This window comes from Mastigoproctus giganteus, chromosome 5 (genome assembly GCF_048544385.1).
Source record: "Mastigoproctus giganteus isolate SK-2022 chromosome 5, ASM4854438v1, whole genome shotgun sequence".
In the NCBI taxonomy this organism is placed as follows: Eukaryota; Metazoa; Arthropoda; class Arachnida; order Uropygi; family Thelyphonidae; genus Mastigoproctus; species Mastigoproctus giganteus.
The window spans coordinates 37,119,867-37,145,786 of record NC_143579.1 but is presented as its reverse complement, the minus strand read 5'-3'; the positions used below and the strand labels follow the sequence as shown (position 1 = coordinate 37,145,786).

At 38.2% G+C, this 25,920-nt stretch overlaps 1 protein-coding gene across 1 annotated transcript; it reads right to left on the bottom strand.

Annotated features, from left to right (window-relative positions):
* Nucleotides 1-1,659: 1,659 nt before the first annotated feature.
* On the bottom strand, nucleotides 1,660-25,051 carry LOC150085308 (uncharacterized protein CG3556-like). Its single transcript, XM_090373142.1, has 8 exons — nucleotides 24,975-25,051; nucleotides 18,884-19,076; nucleotides 16,653-16,882; nucleotides 12,354-12,502; nucleotides 11,632-11,812; nucleotides 7,193-7,370; nucleotides 6,957-7,093; nucleotides 1,660-1,807 (listed from the first exon to the last, which is right to left on the bottom strand). The coding sequence occupies exons 1-8, from the start codon at nucleotides 25,030-25,032 to the stop codon at nucleotides 1,746-1,748; spliced, it is 1,188 nt and encodes a 395-aa protein (XP_090229268.1). The 5' UTR covers nucleotides 25,033-25,051; the 3' UTR covers nucleotides 1,660-1,745.
* Nucleotides 25,052-25,920: the final 869 nt, after the last annotated feature.

Sequence of the window (25,920 nt, the reverse complement as noted above, 5' to 3'; positions counted from 1 at the left end):
ACTGAAAATTTAAGTTACGTGACTTAAATTGTGAATATAGATTATCCTATCTGGTAGTCATGTATTAGCATATGATGCAAGCTTATGCAGCATCAGCCAAAAAAAAACACGCTCCCATTTCATCCCTCTGTTCCTTCCATGTACCTGTCCAGCTCATCGTTAAATTTATTTAGGCTATCAACTTCTACAAAGGATGGAAGTCTCTTCCACCAACCACCCGCTGGCTAAAGGCAAACTTCCACACATCTATCCTACATCTGCCTTTCCTCAATTTCTTCCCTCTCAAATTATATTATTCTGAGCAAGAGGAATTCCATCAGCATTGAGCATGCTCAAACCATTCAGGGCTTCATACACCTCAATCAGATCACCTCGCATGTGCCTAGTCTCCAGATACTGGAATTTGGAAAATTCCAGCCTTTCTTCGTAAGAGCAACCCTTTGTACCATTAATCTTGTTGCCCTTCTCTGTACTCATTCCAACAGCTCTACATCCTTAAAATGAGGCCTTCAGACCTGTATATAGTACTCAAGGTGTGGCCTGACCATTGTCTTATACAAAGGGATAATCACCTCTATCCCTGCTAGACAAATTCCTGTATATCATTGACAAGACACTGAGCTACTCTTACAGACCGTGTGCACTGCTCAGAAAACTTCATATCTGCCTGTACAATTACCCCAGGTCCTTTTCGTTCTCTACCATTGTCACTGTAGTACCACAGAGTTGATACGTCACTCTGGGGTTGCTGCTTCCCATATGTAGCACTTTACATTTGTCAATGTTAAACTTCATTTGCCACCTCTCAGCTCAACTTTTCTAGATCCTGTTTCAGCAGTGTACTGTCATTAGTGTTCTTAACAACCTTGCCAGCCTTCGTATCGTCTGCACACTTGGATATTAAGCTTGATATACCATCAATATAATTTATAAATACAGAAAACAACGGACCCAATACTGAACCTCCAATGCCACACTGTTCCAATTTGTGCAGCAGTCTTTCATATGCAATAGTATCAAAAGCCTTTCTAAGATACAAATATGATATCAAAGTTATTCCCTCCATCCAGTTCCTTTGTGACCACGTAGTATGCAATCAAATTGGTGTCCCTTAACAAAACATGCTGTGTCCGAGCTATAACTGAAGTTTTGTTCAATTTCCTGCAGTGCTTCTTTAACCAGTGTCTCCATTAATTTTCCTGGAACAGAAATTAAACTAACAGGTCTATAATTACTTGTGTTGGCCTTTGATCCTCCTTTGTGAATTGAGGTCACCATGGGTACCTCCCCCAACTCCAAAGAAACTCATAATTATAGTTAAGGGTTTGTTTACTTCCTTTGCTGCCTCCTTTAATTTAACTGGATATATCCTGTCCACCTTTTTATGTTTATCTTGTATTTCTCCTCTTTCCTCAGTTATTACAAAATCATCCAGCTCATTGCTAGAGCTTAACTCACCTCTGGCATTCCCCTCCCTGAATAACTCCTCATGGGTGAATGAGGATTCAAGATACTCAGTTTGTTAGCTACCTGAGCAGGATCAACAATCGAACCATCAATATCCAGTGGATATTGATGGTTCAACTGAATCTGATTCATCCCTTTCCTTCTAGAGTTTAGGTAGATAAAGATTTGTGCCAGTGAAACTATTTGTAAAAGTAGAAACAATAACAAGTTTATTATACAACGAAATTGTTACATAAAACATTCAAGCGTTTATGGATTACATTTGTAACAAAAAAGCGTTAGACAGATTTGTACCAGAAGATCATATGGTCACCGTTGCGGGGAAAGATGTCCTTTACATCTGAAAAAAAGAAATAGAAGCAACATAAGTTTTGTTCAATTACTATTAGAATTAACTAATTAATAGTGGTTAAATTTTCTACATTTAAAAATGTATCTGTATTTTAGTTTAACTCTAGCTTAAATTGATCCTACTATTAAAATTGGGAGTTGAACACAACTATGTACGATTGCCTGCATATTGTGTCAGTTAAACTGAGTTTCTGTACTGTGTTTATAGTACAGTTTATTCAAGTTGTAGACTACAGTAGCAGTGTTGCAGCAACTTAACTAAATTAGAATTATTTCTAATAGCATCATTAGTTCTTAAAGGATATGCTTCAGCTAACATGCTCACCAGTTCAGTTGAAAACTAAGTGTAGGGTTCATATTTAATTTGCAGTGATGAAGGTTTATAAAAACAAGATGAAGTTAATTTGCTCATAGCATGAACAAGCTGCCAGAATTAGACTGGGCTATGTATGTTTAGTAGGATTAGAGTATGAACTGAAATCAGCTTAGGATTACTTACAAAATGAATTAACCTTGCACACAATGCAGATTATACATTAATGAACTTCATTAATTTAAAAAGCCCATTAAAATTAATGGAACAGGAAGAGATTTCGGACTAATGCATGCCATCTGAATACCAACGAAAAATTCAGGAGCTTATCAATTCACTGGAAGAATTGAATTAGCTGAAGTCATGATTTCCAAAAATTGATGGGTCTCGTAAAGAACTTCTGGAAAACGTAACCAGATTAGTTATGGAAAGACTAGTTATGAAACTCCGCCTATAGTTTCTCAGTTCAATAAAGAACTTCGAATAAGCTGTTCAAAGATTAAAGTAACCTTAACGGGTTAGGAAATCTTGAAGTGAACATAATCCTAAGGCAGTGCTAAAATTCCAACGTGCTTGGAAGATTTGGGCCGAAGTGTTGAACTAAGGGCCCGGTTTAACTACTTACTCGCCATTTTCAATTACATGGCCTGGACAATCTGCTACCATCTCTTCTAACTCCGCCCAAAATTGCTTTCCATTCTCTCAGGCAGTCTTCGTTCTTTTTCTTCTACCATTTGGGTAGAGGTTCACTGCTACACTTCTGTTACTGTCCTTACCTTAAGATTTAACCATCTCCATTGATTTTCTTATAGTTCAACACGTAATTGTTAATTTCCTTTGTGTACTGTTATTCTCCTTAAAGGTTCTCATTGTTTAGTTTATTTTGTCCTCCTCCTTTAGTGTTCCTGCTGTTAGCACTGTCCTGATGAAGGTAAAAACAATTGAGTTGGTTACTGTATTTTGTTAAAGCCACTTAAAAAAAATTCGGTTAATCTCATCTAGTACCGACAATTTTACTTAAAACACTGGATAAAGTTTAGAGAACAGACTGAACGCTTATATCTGATTAATTTCAATGCTACATGAAAACAAAGTACAAGTTAACCCTGTTTTACAGGTATCACCTGTAACGGAAGCAAGGGTTTCACCACGAAAGGTTAAACAGAGAAGATGCGAGTGGAAAAAACTAACGATCGGCATCTAAATAAACTAGAAAGTTAGCGCAGAACTTTTAGTCAAGTTCGTGCCAAATCATTGGAGACTAATGTGGCGGTTAATAAACGAAAAGCTTAAGACTGCTACAGTTAGCCAAGGATCTAACTGATTTTAGGGAACACTGAAATTCTCCATGGCAGTTGTTTTCACTTTTCATTTATGGGGAGGGTCTGGGTTCGATTCCATCAACGACTAAAGGAATTTTCCTTTAGTCGTGGCTCTAGTTGGCCTATCCAAACGAGACTAGGCTTCCCACCAAGAGTTATTCCGAGTTTCAACCCGCACGATATGAGATACAATTAAAAACGATGCCTTCACACTATTTAGTTTATGGTGTATCTACACCGATAATATATAGAAGAAATAAAGTATATCTGCTCTGAAAGCAAATCAATCTTTTTCATTTGACTCTTATAATCTGAGAAGTTTTTGCATACAAACGATTCTAACATGATTCGTTAAACTTCCAATGAGCACATTTCTACAGGCAATACTGATATCCGGAGTAGCCCCTTCCGGAAAAATTGGACGCTTCACTGAACTGCCTGGTAATATTCTAAATGCAAAAGAAACTGGAATCGGAAAGTTTCCTGCAAGGAAAACTTAAGTATGGAACATTGTTTTAAGCTATTTTAGTACGAATCTTTGTTTTAACAAACAGCTCTTTCCGATCAGATTGTTTAGCCGAAATAACGCTTACTTCTGTTGTTTAGTGAGTATTGACTTCTTAATTAGTCGATATGCTTTCAGACCCATTTCCTTCAACCCGCCCATTACAGTTCAGTTTTTTCTATCTTTCCACTGTTTGGCAGGACTTTCAGAACAAAAATCTGTCTTGCGTATTAATAAGGCGAAGGTTATAGTGTGCATGTGGAGTTAACGTGCTTTCTTTCACATTTTCCTCACCTTCCTGCGACCTTCTCCCAGTTCCTCTATTTTCTTTTGCTGGCCAACAATTTCAGCATCCGTCAGTTTCAATTTTTTTAGTGGCCTTCCTAGGAGTAATATCAATTTTTCTCCATCTTCACTACAGTCGAAATGCTAAATCTCCTACTATAAAATTACAAGAATCTATCTTGGGAACAGATCTGGCTTCTTCCGATGACTTAAAACACGCTGCCTTCCAGTGCACACAGTGGTAATCCAGTTCGCCTTAGATTACCACGTGTCCAGAGGTTACAGTTTGAAATATGATTGACTATGATAATTATCCCCATGCATCCCCTGGCAGATAGCTCAGAGGCTAAAGAAAAATTCCAACTAGTCATTTTGTACATTAGTAATATATGCTTCGTTTTTTTGCCGAAATGATTTTTCTTCTTTTGTCAATACAAACTAAGACTCAACTTCGTTGTACCTAGATCTTCATTTTAACATACATTAAGAAAACATTAAATAAATATATTTGAATTAAAAAGCATTGTAGAATTTAAAACGCTGTAAAGATTAATGTTCACAGGACTGATATTTATGTTCACAAAAATTCCAAGGGTATTTAGTCTTTACATCATTCGTGTCATGTTTTCCAAAGCTTTAAAAAAATTCATATTATTGAATATCCATATTAATTCTTATTTTCTTGGCAGAGTTGTCAAGGACACTACGCTGCTGCAACAGGATCTGGAAAGGTTGAGCAGATGGGCTGAGAGGTGGCAAATGAAGTTTAACATTACATTTGTCAAAGTACTACACATGGGAAACAGCAACCCCAGAGCAACGTATCAACTCTGTGGTACTACACTGACAGTGGTAGAGAATGAAAGGGACTTGGGGTGGTTGTGCAGGCAGATATGAAGTTCTGAGCAGTGCAGACGGGCTGCAAGAGTAGCTCATGGAGTATTGTCAATGATATACAGGAATTTTTCCAGCAGGGATAAGGAGGTGATTATTCCATTGTATAAGGCGATGGTCAGGCCACACCTAGAGTACTGTATACAGGTCTGGAGGCCTCATTTCAAGAAGGATGTAGAGCTGCTGGAACGAGTACAGAGAAGGGCAACAGGATTAGTGAATGGAACAAAGGGGTGCTCTTACGAAGAAAGGCTTAAGTTTTGCAAATTAGTGTCTGGAGACTAGGCACCAGCGAGGCGATCTGATAGAGGTGTATAAAGCCTTGAATGATTTAAGCATGCTCAATGCTGATGGGATTCTTCCTCTAGCTCAGAAAAATCACCTGAGAGGGCATAAATTCAAATTGAGGAAAGACAGATGTAGGATAGACGTGCGGAAATTTGCCTTTAGCCAGCGAGTGGTTGGTGGAACAGACTTCCATCCCTTGTGGTGGAGGTTGATAACCTAAATAAGTTTAAGGCTCAGCTGGACAGGTATTTTGAACAAACAGAGGGGTGAAGTGGAAGTGGGTTTTTTGCTGATGCTGCATAAGCTTGCTTTCTTGCATCAAATGCCTCTACTAATGCTAATTTTCTATTTCTGCATAGAAGTTAATTTGCCACTGTTTAATTCGCTTCATCTGTAAGTCTAAAAGAAAAATCATATTTGACGCTCAAATATAACATTCGTTTCGAACATTGCCACTTGTCTTTCTGCTTCCAGTACTCTTGAAACTAAAAATTCTGGCATTTTTGGCAAAGAAAAAAAATGCCGTTAGCGCAAGGTCGATGCATGCAACTACATTTAAATGGAGTTTGTGCGAGAAACGTTTATTTTGGAAGAGTGATGAAAGAAACCAGTTAAGATTTTATATCCTAGTAGATCTTAGCAATTAATAGCTTAACAGTGAACATGTAGCGGCCATCAGTAGGTTGCTATTCGGTTTCAGCAATGTACAGATTAACTATATATAATCTCTCAATGAATTTGGATAGGGCGATTAACAGGCTTGCTATATTCATAGCAAACAAATTGAAGGCGTTTAATTTGACTATCTAGCCGAATTAGAAATGGGACAATGTTAACTAGTACCCTACAGTTTTTCATGTATTAACCAGAGATTCTTGCCCAACCGTTAATCGTTTTCTTCTGCATGATCTCTACAGAAATGTAGAGGAGTTCATCCGAACTTTTATTCGGAAATTACAACTAGGTAACCTCACGCATTGGTTTCGAATATAATTCGGGACTCTAGCTGAACGCGATGTTGACGCTAATTGAACACCTACACTTAACCCGAAAATAAGGCAGTAAGCTTTGCCGTTAATTTTTACTACCCTCGGACAGTCTGCACAATAGAACTTGTGCATTTTACTTCTTAGGCAATGGTGTTCGTCTCAGGCAAGGACAGCAATGCTGAAAAGGTTTCCAGGATCTCTTCCTAGTTTACCAACTAGCATTTAGGTATCGCTATCTTTTTTGCACTCTTGTCAGGAGAGAGATCATGTTCAAAGAATAAAGTTGAAAAGCCATAATGATTGAGAAACAATAGAATCAAGATTAAGTGAACAGAAGTAGAAAGTGTTATTCTATTTCGTGCTATAGAACGTTGGATAAGTCTTTTACAATTATCAAAATTCAATAGCGCATTCACGTGTTTTTCACTATAAACTGAACTTTCTTGCAACATGAGGGATATATTGATGAGACATTTAACAAATATCTTTCTATTCCTAGGTTTAGGAATAGACTTAAATTATTGCATTTGAAACCCGCTTACCAGTTGTTATCCTATTCTGTAAATTAGTTCTTCTATCAAGGTGAAATAAGAGCCAGTAACTTCTAGTTTCAGGATCATTTGCTTTGTCCATTAGAGAATAGACGGATTTCTCATTTTTTCCTTCTTTATACTGAAACCTATAATTGGAAGTAAAAGATTAACTGTCAATTCATATTAACGTTAAAGGCACAACTGAGATTTAAATCTAGATTTACCAAAAATTTAAATTCACTTACTTGTATCTGGAATCTTGACATTCTGCAATCAGCATTATATCAAAGAATGAAAGCTGCGGTGGTATCCTTAAAGATGTGGTATAAGAAATTTCCTTTTTATCACCAAACCACAATGAATACTGAATAAAGATTTTTTCTCCAGGTTTTGAAAGAAATTTATCCGTAGCTGTGCGGCACCCTGAAATATTAATGGTGGTAAAGAATTGAATTAAGGTTCAGTTTAAGGCCAATTAGTTGAAGTTAATTATTAGTAGTAATAGTATTCGCCATATAGTACAAGGAATTCCACAGGCTTTGCTGCCTTGGCAAGAAACAAGTAGATAAGAAAATTATGTTTCCCTCCTCACAAAGGCAAGTATCCAGCTGACTTTATTTATTCAAGTTGTTGGCCTCAACTACCTGAGAAGGTAACTTGTTCTAGCAATCAACTGCGAGCTGCAAACCATTCTGTAAGGAATAAAGTGTCCAGAATACTTGAATGCACTTAAGTTGGTCAAAGAAGGAGCACGGCAATTTGATAACGTTAATGGCAGATATTGATAATCACTTAATTAGCACAATGCAAAATCGAATGGTAACGTACATATACCACAGACTAATACTCTGTATCAAAATCGGTGGCTGATGAAGTTGGACTAGTGGGCAGCAGAGAATATTGATATAGCTTGCATACAGGAACCATACTTAGTGAAAGGACGGCCTACAGGATATCCACTTTTAGCACGTGTACTCTGTGCAGACTTAAAGAGCCGCAATTTTAGTGTTTAATAAGGACAGTTATTACTGTTAATTTCGTTGTGCTCTTCAGATGGTGTGCGCATAAGAGTAGTCAGATCTTGCATCATTCTATCTATTGTCATCACTCAGACATTAATTTTTACATTAGGTAGATGGAACTGGTTCAAAATCGCTCGGGTAGTAATTCAGTAATATTTGCGATGGATTCTAATGCAAGATCAGCATCGTGGTTTGATAGAATCACAAACGATTGTGGTCGTCAACTAGATGAATTCTTGGCTTGTTTATACAAAAATCTACCAAGTTCAGATAGTACTATTTTCTTCACTGTTAATGGAGAGTCAAATATTGACTTGACAATCTGTAACGTAAGGGCAGCTGGTATCGTGGACAATTGGCGAATAAGAGCAGACTGGGTCTGCTTTGATCGGGCCATTGTATTTTCTGTCAGGGACAACTAGCTCCGTCTCAGGAACAGTTACGATGATTTGCTATCAAAAATGCAAAGTGGAATAGGTTTGACGAACATATTCATGTCCGACTTGGGTGTCTGGGTATTCAGTCAGATGTCTGGAGAGAATGCAGTGGAGTTATTTCAGCACATCTATGAAGCAGAACTGTAATAGGAATCCAGTTAAATGGTGGTCTGGTGAGTTAAGCCAACTTCGGAAGCAGGTTCATAAAGCGCAGAAAAAGGTAGCAAAGTAAGCGTAACAATGGGGAGGAGGAAGTTAATTTAATGTACAGTATCAGAGGATACCGATTGCATATATCTAAATCAAAATTAACTGCCTGGAGAACGTTGGTTAGAACAGTGGGCAATGAGAACCCATGGGGAATTGTATATAAGCTATGTACTGGCAAGACTAAAATATAATGTTAATACAGCATACTCCATTGGTGGAGATGACTAGGAAAGTACGAGAGAGAGAGAGAAACTATGATTTTGGATCATCTGATTGGAGATACTATCTGAGAAAGACGAGGAACGAATGTTAATGAAAGGCTTAATTATGCTTACTCTGGGTGCATGAGGATCCCTTTAGCCTGATTGAACTCTGTTGCAGTACAATGCATAAGGAACAATAAATGCCTAGGGATGGACCTCGTTGAAGGAGGTCATTAATATCTTGAAGCCTTTAATAGCTGCCTGTGTGACAGGGCCTTTCCATCACCATGAAAGGATGCCTATTAAAGCCGATACTGAAGGGACCATCTAGGTCCAAGAATGATCCACGATCTTATCGACCTATTGCCCTCTTCCTTGGATTAGGGAAGGATGCTGGTGAGATTGATTACTATGTTAAAAAAATATAGGTCTGGCAGACAATATGGTTTTACTCCACGTCGTAAAACAGAAGATGCACTTCAGGCATTGCAAAACTATTTTAGGCTCGAATAGTAAGTATGAGCTTGGAATCTTCATTGACCTGAAGAGCTTTTGACTATTCAATGGAGCAGCGTTCTTATGCTGAGACTTGCAGGCCGTTCAACTAAGATCTTTAGGGTGATAAAGGACTACTTTCCGCACCATACAGTGACTGTTAAGGTGTCGGTTGATTCTGTTGTACGAGAGATTACCAGGGGATGCCCACAAGGATCGGTTTTTGGACCACTAATGTGGACATAGTTTTGGAGGACTGGTTGCGTAGGGACTTAGAGCATAGAGATGGTGGCATATGCCGATGACACTTATTGAAGGAAATACACGGATGCAACTAGATCACAGCAAGTTGTTTGAACTAACTTGTGTAGGTTACATAAACCAATTGTATCAGGAACCAAAATAAGGACAATGGTCTTCAAGGATCAATTTGAGTAGAAGACCAAAGTTTTAGAATGAATGGGTCGAGCCTAAAATCGGCAAGGCAATTAAAAGCTAGGCATTGTTTGATGGATATTTGATTTAACTCACATGTTACTTATCTATCAGAAAAGGAGGAAATGGGATTACTCAAATCACTAGAGTTGGCTGGGGAATAAAAGCAAGGCACTGCACTTGCTATATGAATGTGTATTTATCCCCATGGTAATGTATGGGGCACCAATTTGGTTTGAACGTGTTAAGTGGAAAACTATTTACTAGAAAGTTTAGATCTATTCAAAGAGTAATGCTCCTTCAGATGTGCATGGCATGCCGACCCCAGCTTTGCAGATTGGGGCTGGAAAATTGTCCATTGATCTACATGATCCGTAGTGGCATTCTGTTCTTTTCTGAATATACAGGTGGACATGTTGGCTGATCCCAGAAAGCAAAGGACAAGAATCTGGGATGCATTGGTAAAAGTCTGGCAAGAGCATTGGAGTGTTTGTGACAAAGGGCAGATTACACAAATCTTTCCCAGATTTAAGAAATGCAGCCTCAATAAAATTCAAATGGTTTGCCCCAAACTTACAAGCCATGTTCTTATTAACTGGTCATGGTTCGATTAATGCAAAGTTGCATGATTTAGGAATTAATCAAAGAACTAGTTGCCATTGTGGTAAAAGAGAATCATGGGAACATTATATGCAACTGAGTACTGCGAATTGAAATCTTGGGTTAGCAATCTCATGGCAGAAGGCTGCGAGACAATTCTAGTTGATAAACAGAACTTTGCAACGTTTCTTAGGTGGAAGACTTTTGCATCTGGAAGCCGCAGATTTGTAATGTGGTATGCAGAATTACCTAGAATTCGGTAAAATCGTGGAGGCTCGAGTCTGTTATATCCATTGCAACTCCAGCTCCTTGTGCTGGAATTTCTGCTCTTTGCAGCTTCATTGGAAAGCTCTGCTGGCTTTCCAACAGACGCAGATCTTTCCAATGAAGTTGACTTTTGTCTGAAGTTTAATTATGTATTTTGATTATTTTTCAAATTGTTCATATCTTTTTTGGTCATGGCAGGCTTTCTCTCCCTGTACTTGGACAAACAGGAGAGGGAGTATGTAAGAGTACTGCTAAATTATGTGTAACTGACAGCGGGGTTGCCATTGGTTGGCTGGGACCGCTTTAAGTAATAAATATCAAAAAATACCCGTGTAAATTGCGTATGATCTTTGGTCGATTTGCCTGCTTTGCTGGAAGGAAGTTTTTTCCTGAGAACCTTGCTATCTACGCCCGAGACAGACCAACTCAGTCACGGAGTGAAAAAAACTCAAATTTCTCGCGTCACTGTTGGTGTTATCGTTTGGAGACTGATGGCTCGGTAACCGATCCCGTTAATCAATGGGAACACACGCCTTTGTCACCGATGAAGTATGCGCTTTCATGACAAGAAAGCTAGCATCTTTTGGCAACAGTCATGCTACAAAGGCCCAGCAAGTAGGTTTCAGGAATACCAAAATGAAGTGGCCATCTAGCACGGCCACCCAACTCCAATCAAGCATATTTGGATACTACTGGAAAGTGGATTCCATGCTACAACTATCCTCCTGATAACGCAGCATTACTGGACAGTGCAACGTAGGTAGTACAACTTGCAGTCCATGCCTAGGCGTGGAACAGTTATTACGGGAAAAAAGGTTATTCAACGAGCTATTCAGTAGGTGTTGTTAATCCAAAGCCACCTCCTTGTATAAAGGAACAGAAGCAATTTAATACTGCCTTGATCTACAGATGGCTAAAAACTAACGCACATGCAGATTAACAGTTGCTTAAGTTACTAAATAATTTAGTATGAAAACTTAACCAAAAGGAGATTAAAGTAAAGTAATCAACTTACTGCTTGTATTATATACACAGGGAATCTTACGTATATCAGCTATCGATTTTTTTGCTAGTATAGGCAGGACAAGATATGTAGCTAGTATGTCGCCAAATGATCCATCAGCCTGACGGCTTTTTGATATGTAGTCAAGGGCAGCAGATTCATTCCAGTCTTCAGCTCCTATTGACCTTAGTGCCTAGACGAAAAAGGCACAAGTAACGTTTAGTTTACTACGTCAGAGCGATTAAGCAGTTGAAGATTCACTTAAAAAAAAGCAGGACTGGCTCTAGGTGAGGTACATGCATTTAACTCTGCAGTTTGAAAAGTGGCACTCAAATGCAAGTTGAAGTTAAATTTGAATCAGTATTTCCATAAAAAAAAAGTATTGATTGTAGCATAAGATTTGTCGACCTTTTATTAACCAAGAGGTTAATTTCTCCAGAAACAAATTTAAACTATTGTTTGCCAACCTGCATAGCCATTTTATAACTGACTCAATTCTTTACCTCCACAATGAAACCCTAGAATCAGCCTTGCCTTCTAGCCGGTAGAGCCACTTAAAGTTAAGCTTAATTGCACACATGAAATTGGTAGTGAACAGAAGTTCAAATAGGCTAGATTTCAGAAGTTTGATGTTCCAATCTTGTGGAACAGATCTTATGTAACTTGTTATAGATTAAACAAGTTGCATAAAATTGTTTAATTCCCTTAGCTTGAACTAAAATCTAAATGCTTACCTGGACTACAAGTGCAGTGGTATGCAGAGTGCCAAAACTTCCATCGTTGTGCTGTTCATTTATAAGAAGTTGGCTTGCATCTTTCATTATATTTTCTGAACGTTCTGTTTTTTCACAAGCAAGTACCATCAGTACCATTGAATAGGCATCTAGAAAACAAAGCTTAATATGTACAAATTAAAACAGAAATTTGAGTAGACTTTCATAAGAGGTTAAACTTGTTTAAGTTATTATAGAAGTAATTAATACAGCAGTGAGTCAAGATGAAGTTTAAGGTCAAAGCTAGTCGCCTTGAATAATTAAGTTTCGTTTTAAGAACAATTAAAACACTTAGTCTGCTAGCATATCAGAAGCTGGTAAGGTTCTCCAAAAGGTGCTTCAACCAGTTGACGTATACTAGTAGTTGAGGCTAACTACATCACCTTTCGAGACAAGGTGTACAAACAAATTTTTGGATTACCAATGGGTTTGAGCCTGAGTGGCTTAATGTCAGAGATCTATCTCTCAACGATTGAGCAGATACATTTGACACCTTTTCGTCCCCGTATCACATACTATGGGAGGTATTTAGACGATGTTCTAGTTATTACCGATAGTAGTACTATCCAAGATATTTTACATTCGTTTAACAATATTCATTCTAGACTCAAATTTACACTGGAAAGGGAAGATACGGATACTAAGTCATTAAACTTTCTAAATTTCACGCTTACCCGGGACTCGAACAAAATACAATTTAGCATCTATCGAAAACCCACAAACACCGGTATGCTTCTACATTATAATCATTAAACGATTAAAATTCAAATTAACGCAATTAAAAGAATCTAACGAAAATATTCAAAACGATTTTCCTTCCTGAAGCTGACAATGCTTTTCGACCGACTGTCGTGATCACAGGAATGAAAATTACCGAATCAGGCTAAACCTGCACTTAAATAGTGATTATGTGTCTTCGCGCATGCGCGTAAAGGTCCACGCATCGGAGATCAAATATGGCCGCCGAACATTAACAGAATTCTCGTGTAATTTAATTTCAACGGTTTCTGCAATTAATAGTCGCGTATAATTACGTTGAACGTTAAGTATTTTGGCCTCGTTAAATAAAAAAGTATGTTTTTCGTTAATGGCATGAAAGGCTAATTCTGACGCTGCTGAACGAGAAGCACGAACAGAGGCTTCGTGTTGATTTACACGGATATTAAGAGAAAACCGCGTGGAACCCTGATAAGACGAGTCGCAATCACCGCAAGAAATGTTGTATACTAGATCATTAATTTGTGTTGCGAACGCCGAAAGAACCGAGCGATTGTTCAGTATCGTGTGTAACTTCCGTATAGGCCTAGCTATAATTTTAAATTCGGTATCTTTAAAGAATCTGTTAAGCTGTTTGTGCCACTGTTCAACATATGGGACAGAAATAAAGTATTTTTTGATATTACTATTGTTGATTGGTGCAGTATTTTGTATCCTATCCTTAGCTTGTACCCTAATTCGATTTATTGTGTTAATGGGATAACCCCTGTTCAAGAATCTGCTAGTTAATATTTGTATTTCTGAGTCTAAAGCAGAATCCGTCGTTGAATATTTATAGGCATTTAGATTTTGAATTGTGTTAAATTGATTATTTAAATTTTACTTTAATTATTTAAATTTTACTTTAATGTACCGGTAAGTTGTCGATTTTTTCGTTTTAATTTCTGGAGGGTATCATACGGAAGTGTTCCACGTACTATATTGAGGTTAACTCCTCTTATTAATTTACTAGTAGTTACAAAAAACCATTTAGTTTTAAATAGGATTTTTCACATTTCGTTCAGCGCTAAACAGCTGCAACGAACTGTTCGTCATATTGTTAATGACATGTACAAAGTAGATCGCTTCTTTGACTAAGTTCTGGAAACACTTGCCAAGAAATGCCAACCTTGTATTAAGACAATCGTAGACCCTAAGATGGAAATTTAGAAAACCTTTATGATAAACACCATGAAAAGAGTTTGAAATGTGAAGGCAGCGGCTTGAGTTTCTAACTCTTCCATATGTAGGCAACAAACCAGTATCACTAGTAGTGAGACACTGACGATCATTGATCAGATAAGCAATCTAGAAAACCAAGAGTTGCGATTTAAATCGCTGCATTACTTTAGGAAGTTCAATGAGATGGATTTGTCACCCTTTTTATGAACTGGCTGAATATGAGAATTTAGCCAACAGAACGTAAGACACCTGTGGAATAAAAATTGAAAATGCAACAGGAGTAAGCTCAGAAAAGGTTTAAGTACAAGTGGCGGAATAACATCAGGACCTGGCACTTTCTTGCCATCAAGACTTGAGACATTGATGGAAGATCAGAAGGCATTGAATGCCGTGTACTGGCAAGGGTAGGAAGTGGTATTCCAAGATAATCAATCGAGTTGAATAGCAAGGATGTTAGCAGATCAGCTTTCTTTGGCTGAAATGGCAACAGAACCATCCGGTTTTCACAGATGGAAATAAATGGGCAAGAGTTGCGACCAACAGCTTTGTTAAGAGATCACAGCGCTCAAATATCATTTGGACAAGAAGTGTTTTATACCGTTAGCTTCTGTTCTAAATCTAGCTTGGACTGATTAACTGCTTTACAATAGTTGCGAGCTTTAGTCTAGGCAGAAAATGAACAGAGATTTGAATACAAACGAACTGCAATGTTATCCTGAACAGCCCTAGCATATTTATTGGAAATGCCAAGGTTAAGTAAAGGGAGAGTTTAAGGCGGAGTGTAGAAAGATTATCCTACAAAAATAAATTTCACTGCCGATCCAAGAAAACGTTGACCTGCCACAAGAGAAAAGCTCCATTACAGAAGTGACCATCAAGTCGTGATCTGAGGGGCCTAGAGGATCACTCACGACCCCTTAGCATCTTTCCATCCCGCAAAATCCATTAAGTGTTTACCCTGGCAGAGAGAATACGACAATTCAAATAAATTATAGACAAGAGGTAATGCACACAATCTACCTTCACACCATAAAAATACAATGAATAAAATATGCAATCTATGCGATATTTGCAAACAGAAAGGAAATAAGAATCAAAGTCTCGCGATATCAGGTTTGTTTATTTTAACCTTCTAGACAAATCCCGTCCCTTCCTTTTAACATCCTCTAAGTAACAGAAGGGCGTGAACAATAATACATGTTATTAACTGAATTCCACATATAAAAAGAAACTCAGAAAGGAACCCCTGACTATACAATGTTTTAGCTGTTTCACACATGTTTATTTATATATAAGGATGGGTTTTTGCTTACCGATTTCAGTGAGTTTGTCCCTAGGACAGTCGCAAGGCTTGCTTCTGTAAGGGAGTCGGCAAAGGTCCTCGCATTTCTAACTGTTGCTAGAAGGATGACGCAGGTGGCTACTCAAGCAGCTTAGGTGAGAAGGCAGTGGAGACGATCGACAGGAACCACACTGTCTCAACCCTTCGGTCTCATTTTGGGCCCTTTTATTCTTTGCTCTCCTTTGGAACTTATTGGCCACTGGAAGTCACGAGTTTCCTGTCGAGGGACGACTCGTGCCCCCGCATGGGTCCCCTCGTCTCTGGGTGTTTTAGTTGGCAACATTGTGTTGGAGATAAAATGCCCGCCTACTCACTTTCTCAAGCTGGCTTCCCTTCTTGCCAACCTCCCACAATTTCCGTTATTACCCCGGTAGTATAAAAACTTTTGGGTATCGCAGTTGACAAAGCCTAGCTTGCAGCATCCTTTCATTGTACTTTAACTTCTGCAATTTTAGATATATTCCTAAATAATTCTTTCAGGCTCCCTGTATGCCATGTTTCGACAATTCCGTTTTTTGGCCCATATGCTATGGTAGTCTTCGGGGAAGTTAATCTTACTTCCCATCAGTTATAGGGGAGAAAACAGTTAGCGCGAGAGTTACGTTGCCTGGGGTACAAACGTCGTTTAGCTATAACGGAAAAGCTTCTCTTCATGCTGACACTGTCCCTATGGTTTCACGACTGAGGCCTGCTGTTCTTATGTTACAATATTAACAGCTCCGTTTTGGTGTAGCTTGGTTATGATTCCAGGGAAAGTAAACTCTGGCTAACAAAACTGAAGCCAGTGTTGCAATTCTTGCGCTGACGACTGTTTCATTAGCGCAAGATAAAGCTTACGAATAAGTATTCGTTGCGGAACTTCTGGAAAAGTCCTAGCCGCTTAATTCGCAGCTACATGTTTCTACAAAAGGCTACTTAGTACCATAAACAGAACTAGTGCATAGCGAAGTTAAATCTTATAGTTTGAAAATTAAACTTACCAATCCAAAATGGATTTCCGTGTCTGCCGTAGTCGTGCAGCAATCGAATATTACCGGCATCATCATGTCCTGCATTACAGGCCGCAAGTGCTGTCAATGGAGTCTTGTCATAATTAAGCAACTTTGCTACCAGATCAATACCATGGAAGTCTCTTGGATTGCGGCATACTGCAACTAGGGCATTAATATAGAGAGCTAACTGACTGGATGATATCACGTTGGTACTATTCCTGCAGAAATAAATACCGATTAGCTCTGATATAAGATCAGATGTTGAATGTCAGCATTTTAGTTATTAAAAATGACATTTAGAATCTATCCCAAAGTTTAAGTATGATGCAATTGCTCCAAGACCGGAGCAGAACTTTCATATCTGTGTTCATTTTACTCTAGTTCGTTACTGTTGACTATACGTCAAGATTTAAACAAATCTTAGGGCTGCATCACAATTAAGTTACTTGTATCCTACGCAAAGGAGAATATTTGCTAATATAGTAAATTACTCATCTACTTTATTGCAAACAAGCAATATTTCTAATGAAATATTGCCCATGTTTACTAAGTTGTGAACTGTATTCTAGCTAGAAAGGCAGCGATGCGAGTTGATTAGGAACAAAGGAGAGTAAAGTTTTATTTTCAACAGTAGCTATCCGCTGCTAAATGCTTTCCATTTGGTCTTGATTTCAAGCACGTTGTCACAAAAGCAGATTCAAACTTCGAACAGATTTTGAGGTGGTCAGTTTTCAGATTGAGGCAAGCATATTGCTTACTAATTAAAGTAATCTTTAAATTGGCTCAATTCTGTCGCAGAATTGAAATACCATACCTTCCTCGTAACGCTTGAAGCAGTCACTTTTTGAGACTGCAGGAAATAGTGGCCGTTTTTATGGTGCCATGTTTTAAGAGGAAAACATGCCTACAGTGCTTCGCGATAGGCACTCCAACTGCCCATTGGAGACCAAGCAAATAGTCTTTCAGAGTCGCTGTTACAAGAGTATTTAGATAGTGTAGGGACCAGACTGAACAATTAGATTGTCAATTGATACCCAGCTCAAACTTGGGAAACTTTGCTAATGAGCACAAGTACCTTGCATGTTGCTATGCTTTCACCTCACTTCAAGTTCAGTAAAGATACTAGTCTACTCCAATTTGGATAAGTTGCTCAGTATTGACAATTTCTCATCCCATTCAGAAGTTGGAATATCAGGAGTAGCTTTCATGTCAACTTATTTGAATTAAGTTTCTAATAATCTGGACTGTTTGTGCCATCTAATGTTAGAAAAGAGTTAGCTGCCAAACTAGTAGCAAGAAGTCCCGGGATGTTAGAGAAAAGCTAGTTTCTTTCTAAGAGAGACTTCCTATGAAAATAGCTTAGCAGTATTTCCTCCAGCCATTTTCTTAGGTGGCTTGGTTTCCAAAGTACAGGTACTTTCTTTTTTGAGTGAAGTTGGTTTCATCCAATAAACTTAACACTTAATGCTTGCCAAAGCAAGAGTCAAATTTGACTGAACTTTTGAACAAAAGGAAGCAATTTTTGAATTGAATACTTCAAATGTAGACTCGAGCAAGATAGCTAGTTAACTGGAGTTTATTTCATTAAGTGAGGAAACTACTTGCCAGTGGAGTTTCCTGATAACGCACATTTAGTTCTAAATAGCTAAAACATTGGCGTAATTGAAATGGCCGAGTTAGTTTTCATATTCTTCTGAATATAATTCAGATATCCACTTAAGCAAAGCAGCAAGATTGAAGTAAACTTCGCTTTACTAACTAGACGAAAGAATCGTCTAGTTAGTATCTGAAAATCAACTACAGAACAATGACTAAACGCCAATCTCAAATAAAGCTGCCACTGTATTAAAAGAATTAAGTTAGTTTTCATATAAACTAAAACGATTGATACTGCATCTGTAGGAAGCGGCGTGGAAGTCAAATTAACCCACAAACACGAATTCAGCCTTCATGCATGCGTAGTTTGAGATACATATTACGTGTATAACTCAAATAGTAAATATTGAGTTCAAGTAGCCATTTCCGGTAATGAAAGGCTTCAGTGATGTATAATATAAAAGCAAGTGTAGAAAAACTGGTGTTAGAGGATTTAACAATATGTACGTTGTGTAGTCAAGTTCAACAACTTGAACTGTTGTACCCTGAAGAATGTTATATCATTGTATGATTATTACATTATGGTGTTGTGGGATTAAAGTAATCCCAACTCAGCTACTTACCTGAGAAGAGAAAGTAATAGTTCAATGTCTAGTTGTTTGGCCATAAGTTCTTTTTCTGGGAATTTATAGTCTGCAAGTGAAAGGGCTACGAGTGCTCTTGCTGTGTTTTCTCCCCAGCTCCAGTCATTTTGACGTTGCCCCAAAAGCCAGTCAATGGATGGCGTCAGATTTGTTTGATCACCCTTGAAGAAATCTGTAAAGAAAAGTTATTACCTGTGAAAAAGCCAAACTGCCACTTTAAAAAATTGTATTCAGAACATGAATCCAGTGTGCAGGAAGTTAAATTTCAGAATTAAAAAACCACTTTGATTATATGATAATTCAGATCGGCAGACAGTCTTATCGCTTAGTCTGATGCCCAAAGCTCAGGCTTGTTAATGAGGCGCTTGATATTTATTCCCACATTTTAGGTTCTAGTGTTCAGAAACTGATCACAACTTGTTCTTAGGATTGGCTTTACCTTGTAAAAATGAGGGCTTTCACAACCTGTTTTCAACTGGACTAACAAACCACTAATTCGTGGGCAGACTTTTAGAAGCAATAATCTGAATCGGGTCATTTCAATTTTTGTACTGAAGGGAGAGCTTCAGTTAAGCAACTAAAGTGAAATTGCCATTAAGTTCAGTTCACCGACGGTTGAATTTTTGGTCTCAATTACAGATTGAGTCAGAATTGGTACACTTCTCAGAAATGAAGATGTAAGCGATACTTTTAAGTCACTTTAATACAAAAATGGAACACTGACCAACTGGAGTATTGTTAATGTTGGAATTGAGCTCCATGAAGCACAATATTCAGAAATCATTGAAAAACCATGTTTAAAGAGAGAAGAGCAGAAATTCTACATGCGAATAGCTGTGCCTGTTTTTTCCATATAAACCTGGATAGGATGAGTATATTGCTTTAATGAACGAACAAGTTTTCAAAATTACAAGTACTGTTAATATCAGTAGTGGCCAGTTTAAGGTATACCCATCATACAATATTGCAGTGAAGTAATGTAATCCAAAAGTATGACTAGTAACTAAGTTAAGTATGGTAACCCAGGCATGCTTGTATAGCAAACAGGTGATGTATCCACTATAGTACGAATAACCCGGATTCGCAGGTTAACTACCGTTCGAGTTCCGCACTACCTAATATAGGTAGTCTACAGCTGAGTTACTCAATTAGAATACTAGTCGTTGTTCTGGGAAGAGAATCTAACAGCATATCAATCTGTAAAATGACTATTCACTTGGGTGAATACAGAGTATCAGAATTAATGGTATTCTTAGATGGGTTTAGTAAATGCTACCTGGTTCCACTTTAGTGTAGCAAGTGGGCACAAGAACACCAAAGTCAGTCCTAACTATTTATGCACAAAATAAAAGATGGAGACAACAGCATGAATTAGGTGTGAACACTGCAGATTGTTGCATTCTGTTTGCACAATGCGAGTGGAGTTTTGTTAATGACAAGGAGCGATTCTGAAAGTTGCCACGTTAGTCGCTCCGTGATGGCGGATTAAAATTTGAAACAGCCTACTTTAAACTGCAATGTTAAGTTGCAGCGCTCAAACCTAGCGTTCAGTAGAATACTGAAAGAATTTTTCAAAGCAGTTTGGGAATGGGTCCAGGAGGAACAGCAACTTATTCGACCTTGTTGGCCTGCTCAGTTATCTGATTAGAGTGATAAGTTAGATCTAACAAATCACTTGTTAGAGGCGTGCAAAGTCGTTTCACTCTAACCTAGGCAATTACATTTAGTTGTCTCCAAACAGTCCACTATATATGCTCACATTTCCATGTCCACTAGTTAAATTTCCCAGTTTATTTGCAATAATTGAATGATCATATTTCAAGTTTAAATGCAGCTTAAACTAATCAGTTTTAAATTAGGAGCAATGAAGCTAGATTTCACACTGACATGATCCCGTGTCATGGACAGGCCATTTGAGCTCGCGCTAGAAAGTTTATGGCAGAGAACACCAGGTGATTTATACCACTACAGCAGTAGCAGCTCCAAGTAGGAACCAAAGGACCATAGCCCTGGATGATCCAAGGGCGGATTTTGATGCATGACCAAGACTTAATTATTCATTAGAATCAGTGCTTTAGCGCCCTTAACCTGGGACAGCCACTTACTAGAATTTTGATTAGTATACAGATCAACTCTACCACCTTTACTCTCTTCAGCCTTCTTGATTGAAGATCATTCAACTGGTGGTTTGAAAAATTAGAGTACGGGTAATTTACAGCCCGTTGCGACCTGACGAACTTTTCGGAAAAGACTTCCTTCGTATCGAGTCACTATTTGGAAAAAAGTCTTCCAGTACACCAGAAATCTGATTGTCTTGCTTGGAAGACAAGCATTATGGAAGAGTTCCAGTAGAAGTTAGTATTGCTCAGGAGTAAAGGCTTTTCTTTAAACGGGATTACTCGTTAGAATTAATTTTCCTAAAAATAGGAAAATTAATCGAAGCTTAAGTTAGGAAGCACCGCGACAAGTGCTTTGGCTAAATGACTAGATTTATTTAAGAGTAATACTCTTAAATTGTGTTACGTTTCTGCTGGCTAGTTATTATTGAACTAGAAGTTAGCCTTCAGTAATAAGTTTAACTGTCTGCAAATGAAGTTGCAACTTAAACCTGCATTCTTGGACACCGAGTTGGCTATTCTCGAATAAAACAGTTGAAATCTTAACTGTCCATGTACTGTTGCTCAACTAGCCTCTTAATCGATTCATGAACGAGCTTCGCTGCCATCCACTACTTCGCTTCCCTTCTAACACTCAATTCATATGGTAGTGAACATAGTGTTATTGTTATGCGGTTCCCGTGGTTTCCCACAAATCCGCGTTAAGTTGTTATAACATAGCAAAGTCAGTCAGTGTGGGTTATGTGAGTAGTGTTGTTCGACTGGCCTCTTCGTTACTGGGAAGCGCGATCACCAGGAAGGAGCCTCCCAGCATCCGTCCACTGGCACAAGGAGCCGGACCAGGGAGTAAAAGACATCTGGCGGGTCGTCCACACTCCTGCAGGAGTGTGGGTGGGGAGGGCCAAGGAAAGAGCAGAGAAGAGACAGGAAAGTGGAAGACATGCAAGATGAGAGCGTAGGCATCCTCCCAGGCGAAAAGGAACAGTGCTAGGTGCAGTTGTGAGAGTCCTGAAGGACTGGGTAGGAAGAAGAGAACAGGCAAAGTTCAAATTAAGGAGTCCAGGATCGTCACAATGGAGAATAACGGAGCGGCGTCGGCAAGGCTGGCCTCAATTTTCAATTTCATGACTGGAAGTTTCCGGTCCTCGTTGTCGTAAGTGGTTAGTGCACGGAAAGCATCGTTAGATTCCAGTAACTTGGTTTCTGGCCGAAGTGATGTAGTGTGGAGGTCCAAGTATACGTTGCATGAGTGCATCACGTGGTCCCAGTCTTCAGGTTCTCAGCAGGTACAGAGGGCATCCTCGACTAGGCCTAACTCGAGAAGTTCTCTTGAAGGACCCGTGGCCAGTTAATAGGAAGGAAGCATAGACGTTTGGGAAGACCCAAGTGGAACGTTGTTTGTTGATGTAGGTTACCTCGGGGAAGAAAAGTTTTGTAGGTGCACCAGTTGGAGCTATTCCAGCGAGTGAAGTAGTTCCGTTTTACTATAATTTCATGGTGTAGGTTTATCCCTAACCAGACGTATTTCCAGACTGATCAACTTTAATCAGTAAATTAGCTTTTAAGGTACAGTAGCATAGTTTTAGGGCCACAAGGTCTCAATCCTGAGAAAACTCCCAGATGAAGTTACCAGCTCAAGCAGTGATACACCAGCATGATTTGCTTAACCCGTAACTGAACATTAATTCACTTAAAAATTAAATCCTCGATGCAATTTGAATTAGAGCACCTTGCAAGCATGGTTGTAGTATGCGTCGAAGTGTTTTATTCCTGATTGATCCATCGATACGAATGCGTGTAAACAATCGAAATTTCAATCTCCGTTTTATATGCATTTGGTTCTTCTGATGTGTTCGAAATTCAGTCTCAGGTGAGAATCATTACGAAGCATGGATAATAAGAGAATTCAGAATCGTGTGCGCGGTTAAAAAGTAACCAAATACTAAATTTGGTTAGCCTTTCTAAAGAAATTTAGAATCAGAAGCTCAAGTTGTTATACTTCATTATTAAACTTGTAGACAAATTTTTCTACAATAGTTTCCATTACCGAATGACTTATGACTCGAATAAGTTCCAAAGCAAGAAGTGACTTGTCGCAAAGTACTAATTTTAAGACTAGTATTGCGGTGTGAACATAGGTTCATCGCTAGCTTTGGAACATGCTTATCTATTGCTATGGTGGCAGTGGAATAATATCTTCGTGTAAAAGAAGCTTGCAAGCAACGGGCGTTTGCATATCTGCATTGCTGGTGACAAAAGCTACCCAACGCCAGGATTAACTTGCGTTAAAACGTTACCATAGGACAGGCTGTTAACATACTGTTCCTTTGTTTTAAGTGGAAGAAAATGGATCAATAGGAATATTTGAACAATTCCCATTTGATTAAGGTAGGATCGGTAAACAGGATTAACTCATCCCGAGTACAAAATTGAAGAAATTCATGCTTAGAAAAGAAAGGTTGAAGTGATTAGGGAGTTGCCTGGATAAACCCGTGGGGTGCAGAAGTAATTCACTTTTTAGAGAAGTGAATGCAACTTAATTTATTTAAAAGTTTGAAATTATCAATCATAAGGACGTAGTTTACGAGCTGGCTAATGCTCCTAACCATTTTAATGGAATCTAAACTAACCGATATCATTTTCGCTGAGAATGAGACATACGTTGACCCTAGTAATCCAGAATCGTAAGATACGTGTGCATTAATTTGTACACCGTTTAGTACAACTCGTATACCGTTAAAAACTAGCGGCCAAGATTTCCTGTATGAGTAGGAATAGAATTACTCAACCACTTCGTGATAAAGTTAAGACAAGAATTAAGTATTTTTGGTGGAAATGCTTAGTTTTGAACACTTCCATAAGCCAGAATGAAACTTGATAGGTAGTGAACTATTGCCTCCCACCGTTACTTCTCACAAAGTGCTTAAAAGTAAGCATTTCCAACCAAAAATAGAAGTGCAGCTGTTCTGTCGCATATAGCGCTGAAGCAGACCCTTGCTTACTTACCCACAAGCATTTTTACGTAGGGACTATCGGCCAGTGACGTTTAATTACTCCATGGCTGTTAAACCATGAATTCTTTCATCTGCAAGCATGCTGAATGACATGACTTAACAAGTTTTCAAATTTCGAAAAATTTGAAGTCTACCTTTCGACATACCATGAATTACAAGACATTCAAGTTGTTTTAAACAGACTCCAGATGAGCAAAATCGTCTACTTTCAGACATTCGCGTTACGCGAATGTCTGAGGATCATTGACCTCACATTAACCATCTTAATTTGATTTCTTAATTGGGTTTGAGTTAAGATATTATCGTTCAAAACAGCAAAAAACTAATTCATAATTAAAAAACCATGAGTAAAATAAGACTCCATGCAAGTATCCGTTAAAACTTGAACGAGAATAAGATTCTAAATACTAAGAGGACACGCATCTTTAAACACTGATAACCCAAGACAAGAGACATTTATACAGTATTGCTGCAAGTCCAAAGTGGCCACGATTTGGCGCTTCCTGCCGGCTAGGCACAACCGCAAAGAATTTGATCAATTTAACTTGACTAAAATTTAGTCATTTAGCACTAAAGTCGAATATTAGATTAGCACTTGTATTTAAAAAGTTCACTTGTATGCTCCGGTTCGTCGCCTTTACCAGACAGAAAACCTTTAAAATAAAATTCTGAATTAGAACTGAAATATTAGTGGCAAATTTCTTTTATTTAAATGTTTAAAAAATAAAAAGCACATATGCAGGCACAAGTTTGGACCAATAAATTTGATTATAACCCTACTAATAAAAAGTGGCCACATTTTTATAGACATCTTTGAAAATGCAATTATTCAATGAAAGTTAGTAACAACTTTTGTTACCAAAAATAATTTCCACGATTGCTGTACTACTTGCTAAAATAAAGAATTCAGTTAATACACACAGCGAATTGTGTACTTACCAATACCATTAGTTCCGACAACTGGCAGCAACAGAACGGCGAAAAACAACAGAGACATCTTTCTATTACCCACAAACAGTACCATATAACCGTTATTCATTGCTGGTTGTTCAATTTTATACTATTTTGTCTGTACGTCATTTCACACAACATGCAAATTTCACGCGGCGCCATCAAGAGTAGAAACCTTTCAATGATGCAAAAACTAAGACATTTGTTCAAAATTTTAAAACTTTATTAATGATGAAATATTTTAAATTTAATTTCTGTTTATTTTTGCGGAAAATAAAAGAAGACAGACAGTAGCAAAATGTCTTTGGGGATTCACCATGGTAAAAGGGATAAAATAAATAAAATTCGGTTTTTTTTTTTCACAGGTGTTTGACAGATCATAAGAAACACTATAATGATAGGAAGAGAAAGGTTTCGGGACCAAGAAATATGCAATTTAAAGGATTCGTGTCACCCTACATCACAAGTGGTTCATGTTTATCTTGGGGGAACTTCCGCTTCTACTCTACAGAAAAAAAAAAAAAAAAAAAAAAAAAAAAAAACGACATTAACTTAAAATCGAACCCAAAACCAATCAAAACAATTTTAGGAGATTTTAGAGGAACTTTTCCCACCTTTTTTGAGTTATTAGGCGTCGGATGAAAGTTCAAGGACTCCCCACTCTGAAATTCGGTGTTTTTTTCTTCAGAAGAATTCGCAAAGGAATAGGCCTCGTGGACAGTACAGTTCACAAAATCACCGTCCTTCTCACACTGGTGGAAATGAGTTCGAGTTCCGTAGATGACGGGAGGAATTTTTATGGGACTTTTTCACAACGTGGCTGAATTAGTCGAGGATAGCAAGATTTTTTTATCTTGGAATCTCGGGTTTTTTGGTACAGAAAACGGAAAATCGACCACAGAACATACAATTTACAGACTGTAGACTCGGAGCA

Excerpts from the sequence above, each read along its gene's own strand:
- LOC150085308 (XM_090373142.1), bottom strand. The coding sequence starts at position 25,032 with ATGTCTCTGTTGTTTTTCGCCGTTCTGTTGCTGCCAGTTGTCGGAACT. Across the intron at positions 12,503-16,652 it reads CGGAAATCCATTTTGGATTG|ATGCCTATTCAATGGTACTG; the intron begins GTAAGTTTAATT and ends TTTGTTTTCTAG. Across the intron at positions 7,371-11,631 it reads CTGTGTATATAATACAAGCA|GGTGCCGCACAGCTACGGAT; the intron begins GTAAGTTGATTA and ends TTAATATTTCAG.